The sequence below is a fragment of the Antrostomus carolinensis genome, unplaced genomic scaffold, assembly GCF_000700745.2.
Source record: "Antrostomus carolinensis isolate BGI_N321 unplaced genomic scaffold, ASM70074v2 scaffold12321, whole genome shotgun sequence".
NCBI classification, from domain to species: domain Eukaryota; kingdom Metazoa; phylum Chordata; class Aves; order Caprimulgiformes; family Caprimulgidae; genus Antrostomus; species Antrostomus carolinensis.
Window position 1 is genome coordinate 50,433 of NW_010293512.1, and position 9,038 is coordinate 59,470.

A 9,038-nucleotide genomic window follows, 5' to 3' on the forward strand; every position below is an offset into this window, starting at 1 on the left:
AGCATTACTACCTTCAACTTCACAGATGATGAAAATGAGATCTAGAGAAATTAAAATAACACTTCACACCACGAATTTCTGAGACTGGAGCTGACTTCTGTCTCTTAGATCTTGTTCTAGAAGCTTGACTATGCTCTGCCATTTATCTTACCCTTTTTTCCACCAGATATGTCTTAACTCACAAGCATCCAGAAACAGTTCAGGGACTAATACTATCTTAAATACTCCATCCACAGCTTCTGCAATGTATATGATTACCTGGAAAGGCTTTTCTAGCCATATATTCTTGTACCATCTCAGCTCAGGCTCTGTATTGTACTAGACTTCCCTGAGTGTAAAATCTTTCAGCTCATATAGGATGTATATGCTTCATTTAACAAACTGTTCTTTCCTTATATGTTGTACAGAAAGCTTCATTATATGGCTTCATTCTTCTATTAGACAGCAAGTTTGATTATTTCTCTTTCTGTCAGGAAAAGAATGTATTTCAAAAGGCAATTAAAAATATTGCTCCATAGAGTCCACATTTTTGCAACAACAAAAAAGGTCATTCATGCACAACAAAAGACACCTCTAGAGCTCTGTGCAGGGCGGTGGGATTATGAATGAAGAACAGACAGATTGCAAGAGAAGTCTTTGAAACCAGAGAATAGAAACCTAAGCAAGCAGGCTAACTGAGGAGGCACTGGCACAGAGGGAATAACTGGAAGAACAGTACTGCAAAGTAGTGGTATAAAAGAAAAGAAAAGGAAAGAAGTGGATCCTGTTAGCTATACAACACTATGGATAATATAAGCTGGCACTGAAGTGCTCACAGCTGGTTTCTAAAATCCTGGCACTGAAGGCCCCAAACTGCTTTACTTGAAAGGGAAAGAAGCCTGGAAATAGATAAAATGTTGTAACAGTTACTGAAACACCAGTAGTGTTTGCAAGTGCATGGATAGTGTGGAAATACATCAGGACACACAGTACAACAGTTTGAGAGAACAATAAAGTTGCAGAAAAAAAAAACAAACAGTTTTCGCAACTCTATCTACTATTTTAATCTTGATATTTACAGGAGGAAGTCAGGGGTTTGCCACTTTAAAACTTTTGACCATTTTTTGCACAGAAGTGCTTCAGGGCCTTACTTAAGTAAACTTATTCCCCCCAGAAGATTCTGGATATTCTAGACATAAGTTTGCCTGAAAGAAATAACTGCCTAATTTCTAGTCATATACTATTAAAGATGAATAAATGTGAACAACAGACATCTCCACACAATGCAGAAAGCAGGAGAGGTCAGGGACAATTGCTGTCTCCTAGGTAGGGCTGGCAGTCACAGCGCCAGAAGCCAGCTCGAAGAGCATCCAGTCCAGTCCTATCTAAGCTGTTACATTCCTGTAACACACATGTTCTTTCAGGGGTTTGAAAGGAGTTCACTCACAGCCACAAAGAGCCGAACTGATGCTAGCAAGCCTTGCCCAGCACATGACACTTTCCTGCAGCACCTCGCGTTCCTGTGCTGTCTCGGGTGCCATCTCTGCAGCCACCCCTGCGCTGCTCTCCCCTATGGTCCTCACCCCCAGGGCTGGCAGTACAGGAGGACCAGCCACCCAAACGAAGGGGAATGACAGTGGCAAAACTCACGGCAAGTCTGTGCAGCAAATCATGGGGTAATGGAGAGACACTTGAGTTAACTCTAAACAAGGTAGTTGAATGAGCACAAAGACAAGTCAATCCATGACAGCAGAGTTCATTGTGGGTTGATTTGCTCTACCCTCCTGGTGGGCCAGATGTACGCTTATGAATATTAAGTCTTTAAACTAGATCAAGAATGTAAACAGGGGACAGAACATTTTCACAGCCTGCTGTTCTCCTTTCCTTGCTCCCAGCATGGTACAGTATATACCGCAATGCAGCTGCACAGCAAAAGAAAACAGGATAATTTTCATGCACTATATACAAAGCATTCACAATTTCAGTGTGGAGACTGTGTACTTGTTTAATGCATTCACATGCTGCCAGGAGTGCAGGCAGTTCTGCAGATAGGTCACAGGAGTCAGAAAAACAGGACTTGATTCCTGATACTAGCAACATTTTGAAAAGTCACTTCAGGCTGTTTCCTCCCCTCACTTCTTCTGCCTTATCTCATTATATATGTAATGTTTCTAACCCACTCACTGTTGATTTGTTCTTCAGAACCTAAATATATCAAAGTTCAACAAATTAAAATTAAAACTAAAGGAAGTGGTTCCAACATACAATGCCGTTGAGAGCTGGATTTTCTTTAGAACTACTCTCTGCATGGCAGTTTTGTGGCTTTAGCTCTATATTGGTAAAACATTGTCAGTATGTCAATATGCTGATGTGAGTGAATACAGAATGACTAGCAAGTGTGTTTTCCATACTATGTGAGGAAGACCCATTAGTCCAGACCAATGTCTCTTGCCCTATCTACAGTTATAATCAACATACCACATCAACAACCCAGCCATCTCCTCATCATGCTTGTGCAGGTCTAAGTGAATGGGTAAGGAAAGTTAAATGTTGGGTCCAAATCAGTAGTTAATTCTAGTCCAGAAATTATGCAGCTATGCTAGTGTGCTGCTATGCTCTGATTAACATGTGTCCTGCTGGTGGCTTAGGTACAACACTGTAATGAAACTGAACAGCCTCCAGATTAGAAGTGGCTTGCATCTGGCCAGCCCAGGAAGTGAGCAGGACTGTCTGCACCTCTGTGCATACACAAATTCTCTGTCTCAGTTGAATTTTAATAAAGTATTGGAACTCTGTAAGATGTGAAAAGCAGGCAATTTGTTTCAAATAATTAAGAGGTCCCTGAGTGCAGGATTCTGGGGCATGTATTTCAGAAAGACTTAAGTGCACCATTAGAAAAAAAAAATAATAATAATGTGATACAGAACCTGCACCAGGGCATCTGTAAGAGGAAAACATCAGAGGCAGTGCCCTAAAGCCTTCACTTTCTCTGGACCTAAGACCTATTATCCTGCCAGAGCAATTTCCCTTATCCTTTATCCTACACATAAAATTAGCCAATATTACTAAGTTCCTATACTTAAAAATTAGGTCTGCCAGACTCTTTCCAAAGGGATACACCAATCTGTGAAAAAGTTTTTCACAGAAAGTCAAAACCATGGGATGAGCTATACTGATACTGATGTCTGTGTGAAGAAAACGCTTCCAGGTGGAAACCTCCACAGCTGTTAGGCATGGAGACTGCATGGCCCCAGATTTTGTGTGTCTGCTGAAGCTTGGTACTTTTAACTTGGAAAATAAAAAAGTCACACCCAAAACTATCAAGCAATTATTTAGTTTCCTGAAATAAAGGAAGTGGCTCAGAAGTGGGTGAAGGCTTTTGAAAGCTGTCAAATTGCTAATACATTTGTGGAGGGTGGGGGAGGAACCTGAATTAATGATGGAATGGAAAAAAAATGCTTGTCCTGCAAGCATTTAGTTTTCTTTATTTTTTCTAAATGGAAGCAAAGGGTTTTTTCAGTTTGTTTTTGGTGGGGTTTTTTGTGTTGGGTTTTTTTTGGGGGGGTGGGGGAGAGGGGTTGCCAGTGGGCAGGGGGTTGGGGATTATTTTGTTTTGTTTTGTTTTAATCAAGGTGTTTTGGGGGTTGTTTGGTTTGGGATTTGTTGGGGTTGTTTGCATAAATAGGCATTGATGCATTCTGTCAGGTAAGTTAGCATAGCTTTTTTGATTAGGAAGTCAGCCTAGTTATTAGAAAGTGTTATACTATCAACCTTAACACTAAAGATTTTAAGGAGCACACAACTGGCAACTAACGATTTTAGTAAAGCTAGCTATTCTGTGTAGGAAGAGATGAAAGACTAACAAACAGTGCACAAAACATTGATGAATTTAATGGGATGTTCAGCAGTGCAAATGTTTACAGGGACAGATCGAACTCCAAGTTTGGTGTTTATTAGTACCATATACTGGTATGTATAGGTACATCCACAAATACCATTTCTCATCTATTTCTTAGCAGTTTAACCAGCCAGATACATGCCTTTTATTTGGGGAATTTACATAGTAAAAAGGCCTTCATACAGGCTCTATATAGTCCTAATTTTTTTGTTGTTTTAATGTAGTTTGATGCTCAAGTGGCTTAGTGATTACAGGAAATTAAAGATATTTTATAGGATGTCTGCGCTTGTGGTGGAAGTCAGACAACCTTAAATATCTCCTGCTAGGTCTTCAAAATCACTAGGTACAATAGACTGTAGGAGAATAATAGTAATAGTAATAACAAAACAAGTCCCAAAGCCCACCCAACACTTACTAACAAGTGCCTGAAAATTATTATTGCCATAAAAGCAAAGCCTACACCACCTTTTCTGAATGTTGCTCCCCCATTAACATTCTCCTCCCTGGAAGACTGTCCAGTTGCCCATAGCTACAAGGCAGAGTATTCTACATAGCAAAGATGAAGTACAATGGTTCAGTCATCCTGACAGGAGAATCAATCTGCATGCCAAACTACATGGTGAAAACAAGGTCTGTGAGGTTGAGTACTTGATACTACAGTGTGAGACACTTAATTCCTTTAAGTGTACTAGAGGGGAGTTAAAACTTACAATTTCCTTTAGGCTCTTCTGCTTAGTAAAAGTACATAGAGAGGAACTGGTTCGAGCTAGACTACTGTGTGTGGACAGAGAAAATAACTATTACTTGAAATAAAATACTGCTACTCCTCTTACTGTCTTCCAGCCCTCTCTGTTAGCTAACACGGCTGACTGTGGAGGCGGCTGAGAGAGCAGACAGCAACCTGCCCTTTCTGGAGAAAAGGGAGCGGTGGGAAGTCTCAGAAATACTTACAAAATGGAAAGTAGGACAGTAGAATTTTTTTTAAAAAAAAAAGGTCAGGAGAAGCAAGAGATTTTGTTCTTTTCCTCTACAGTACAGCATTCACTTGTTTTCTTATAATATGCAACAGCTACAAACCAGATTTATTCAGTGCTGCCTCTCTTTGGAGACTTTGAAGGACAAAAGAACTAATGATCAGGCTTCAAATGCTCTTCTTAGCTGGTTCTCAACTAAAGACAGATAATTTTCTTGCTTACATCAGTATAAACCTGGAGTTAATATAGTGACAAGATGGTAGAAGCATGCATAAATTCAATGTATGTGAAAAGAGGTTTCAAGCCCTACATATAATTTGCTGCTATTTCTGAATATATGTTCCAAGCCACTTTTTAGGGTGAACATTACTTTAGAGAAAAGCTTTTGTGCCTACCATCAACTATCCCAAAGTACACGAACTAGCTAAACTGATGGAAGGTACATATACATAGAATGCCGCATGTTCTTTTCAATAAAATATTTTCTTAAACATAGATCTGTTTTATATAAAGTATTACCTCAAAATTAATTTCTTTTCCTGCTACTCACATTATCTGTCACATCTAGCACGTTTTGCAAGATCAACCTCTTGGGTTCTTTCTTTTATAAAATCAAAAACCAGTCAAGCAAAAAAGTGGGGTAATTAGACAATTTTTTTGAAGGCTCTTTAAGAAGCAATTTTTATAAAATAAATACATAATTTATATTTTATAAAATCAGTAATTTCACAACTGTAGATAATAGCTTACAATGTTTCAATTTTTTTACTAACCCTGCAGCAGTAAAAATCAAAATTTGAGGAACTCTAAGCAGATTTGAGATCAGGGAGTGGCTGAAATGGACAGGAAGATTTTTTTCTTGAAGGATTTAAACACAGAAAACCAAGTACTGCATCATGAGATGAAACCAAAAAAAGACTGTATTTTACAGGTTCATGTAAGAGATCTAAATGTATTTTTCAAGCACAACTACCAATCTGGTTTGCTTTTTTTTTTTTTTAAATGGTTTGTATAACTCTCACATGAGGAAGACATTTTAGCCTTCTACATTATATGTCAATCTTCCTGATGTAGGTTCACCATTGCATACAATTGTATTCTAGTTTCTGAACAGAGATGATATTTCTCCACTTTGCAAAGTTTTTAATTTGTTTTACTTCTACAGAGGACAATCAGGGATCAAAATGAGGGAAAGAAATAACAATTGCTACCTACCTTTGACAAAAGCATCCTGTCTCAGAAATGCAACACCAAATGCTAAGAGTTTAAGCCACAAAAACATGGTTATTTCTGGAAATCAGGCGTATCCTTATGAAACAGCATGTGTCTCTCTCTGGAAAGCAAAATAAGTATTATCTGTCTGCAAAATAATTTCTCAGCAAAACTTGAACCAAAAAGGAGAATAACTAGGCACATACATTGCACTGTCTGCTTATCTGTGAAGGAGTTGCTTCCTCTGTTACCCAAACTAACCACTCGCAAACTCGCTATGCAGTTTAGTGATGTCAGAGACAATTACTTCTTCAAAAAAAAATTTCTTTCAGTTTCCAGGAAGTCAAGAGGGTTTTTCTTAAGTTGCTGCAGTAATACTCAGCTTCCTTAATTCAAACGAAACTTTTCAGCCATTTCTTTCTACTGAGGAGCTAAACAGGAAAACTTTTCGAAGGATTTGATTTAACACAATAATTCTTTCTCTTCATATTCACTTGTCTATTGCATACATTCACTGAGTCCCTTCTATGTTGTGGATGCTTCCTGAGACTTCTGTTGAGAGAAAGAGAAACCCAAGCCATCAGTCAACAAAACTCTTACACTGGCAACAACGCCTTCATAAATAGATGCATCCTCAAGTGAAATGACTGCTGATTAAATGAAAACCCTTTAAATGTGGGATATATTTCTGAATCTTTCTACAAGGATGCAGTTCTAAGTATGACAGTAATACACAACAAATGGATAGAAGTAGTCTAATTCTGTTTTCTGTAATGTTCAGTTCCTAATTAGGTAACTCAATGCAGTTCTTTACCATGATAGTGCCAGAGGACTGTGATCCCTTTCCTGGAGATGATGCAAGGTACACCAAAGACATTTTCCCTCACTGCATACACTGAGATAGTACTCAAAAACTTGATAAGAAATGCTCATCATATAATAGATTACAAAGGAAATAAATGTTGGGATTGCTTCTCTTATTGGAGGATTCAAAGGTTTTAAAAGAACCAACAGAATCTTGTCACAAGACAGATAAAGAAAGCAAGATAATATATTTGTGCTCATTCTTAATAAGTCCTTCAGAGATTTCCTAAGCATCACACAAGAAAAAGTTGCACAAATTCACATAATTATTCACAGATGACATGAGTGGCTCAACCTTCTCATAAGATTAAACTCAGTTTTTACACATCCAATTTGGAGTTGAGTCTTAAAACACAGATCAAAATCTTAGTTTCCATTAAGCAGTATGTCTCTATATGAACTGACTGTGATAATAATTATATTGTAAATATGTTCAGAACAAAACTCACATAGTGATATCACTCTGACACTCCAGAGACCCTAACTTTGATATACAACTTCATCATCCTGGAGTTGTCGCAAATTGAATTTGGACTATGGCCCTACATTGTCTGCAGCACTGACATCTTAGTCCCTGTTATCCTAGACAAAACCAGGATAACAGAAAGGCTGGAGTGTGCCATCTGATGAATAGAGTGCATGATATCCTGCAGGGAATTTCATGTAAAGGCTCTCAACAAGAACCAGGCTCCATTTCTACCTGACCTTTCCCAGTAGTTTTATATAGCCTCCACTCAACCTTTCAGGCTGTGAGCCCAAGACAAATTCCTGCACAGTGGTCCTTTTTCTGGCTGTGTGATATTTACATAGCCTCCATAGCACTTAAATATTGCAGCATATCATATATATTATTTATATATTATTTAGTGATAACATCCACACTCTAGCCATCTTACCATTTGGGCATAATATTATTACACTCATTTAACAGTTGAGAAACCATAAAACATCAATTGTTAAAATTAATGACAGAAGTTACAAATTAAACTTATGGAGGATTCAGAGACTCAAATTATACCATATGTCTCAGTGAGGTGCTAAGAAGAAAAAGGCTCTTTCCAAGAGCAGATCCTTCAATCAGTGAGTTATTTCAGTGTCCATTTTCTGGCAATGAACCGTTGTCCTGTAACTGAGAGACAACAAACACCTTCATAGAAATTACATAGTATCTTTCATTTCAGATTAGTCTCAGATGTTTTAATATTCCATCTGCCTGCAGTGCATTCAAAACACAAATCTCAGTAGTCTGTCTATTTGACATTTGTCTATATGGACAACTGAGGAAGAAATAAAGGATACTGTGGTACTAAAACACTGGCTTTTCAAAGACTCTAATTAAGAAGACAATATTTTTACTGAGAGATGTCAGGTGCATTTTAGTCAGAGTCCTGCAGAACTGCAGACCTGGCCTAAGGAGGAGGAACGAAGTGTGTGACAAAAAGCAAACTCTTTCAAGGTTTCTCCCCTCATAATAAGCCTCTGAAAGCAGGTAATTATAAACTACATAAACAGAGCTAGAAGTTACACAAAAGAAAGTTCAGATTTAAGCAAAAAAGAGAATAAGACAAAGGGAATCAATTCTGCTTGCATTTTCATTAGTCAGAAAAACCTAAATGTCACAGGATATAAAGCTGGAGGACTTCAGAACTGACAGAGCAATCTCAGCTCTACTGATTAACAAAGGAGGGCAGTTTAGTTCCTCTCAGACACAGAGAAGGTCAGGAAATGGTTGTTGTAGACTTGCTGAGTGGAAAATATGGTCCATAAAAGCAGTTGGTCCAGAAGAAGAAAGAGAAGATGGTTTGAAGGGGAAATTCCTACAGCGTAGGGCTGGCTGATGGCCAGGATATAGGCTTTCTTATTTCACTGTTCTGTCAAGTAGATTGCTTGGTTTTGCTAGCTAAGATCACTGCATTGTGAGCAAGCCAAAGAACAGCCTACAAAGTATGGAAATTTCAGTTCTAGTGTGTTCAGACCTGTGCTGAAAGTGATACTATAAAGATGCAATAGTGGGATTTTACACTCATCGTATTATTGAGCTCCATATCATATAGCTTCGGTCTGCAGCTTTCTATAAATTAATATATTCATAGAATCATAGAATCATAGAA

General features: G+C 38.1%; 1 protein-coding gene across 1 annotated transcript in view; it reads right to left on the reverse strand.

Moving 5' to 3' along the window:
* Window positions 1-6,133, reverse strand: part of LOC104532168 (receptor-type tyrosine-protein phosphatase C-like) — a gene marked incomplete at its 3' end in the record, with an annotated part of 55,103 nt that extends 48,970 nt beyond the window's left edge. Inside the window, exon 1 of the mRNA XM_029087289.1 lies at window positions 6,067-6,133. Coding sequence (XP_028943122.1) covers window positions 6,067-6,133 — 67 coding nt within the window. The remainder of the gene's footprint in view (window positions 1-6,066) is intronic.
* Between the last annotated feature and the right edge of the window lie 2,905 nt (window positions 6,134-9,038).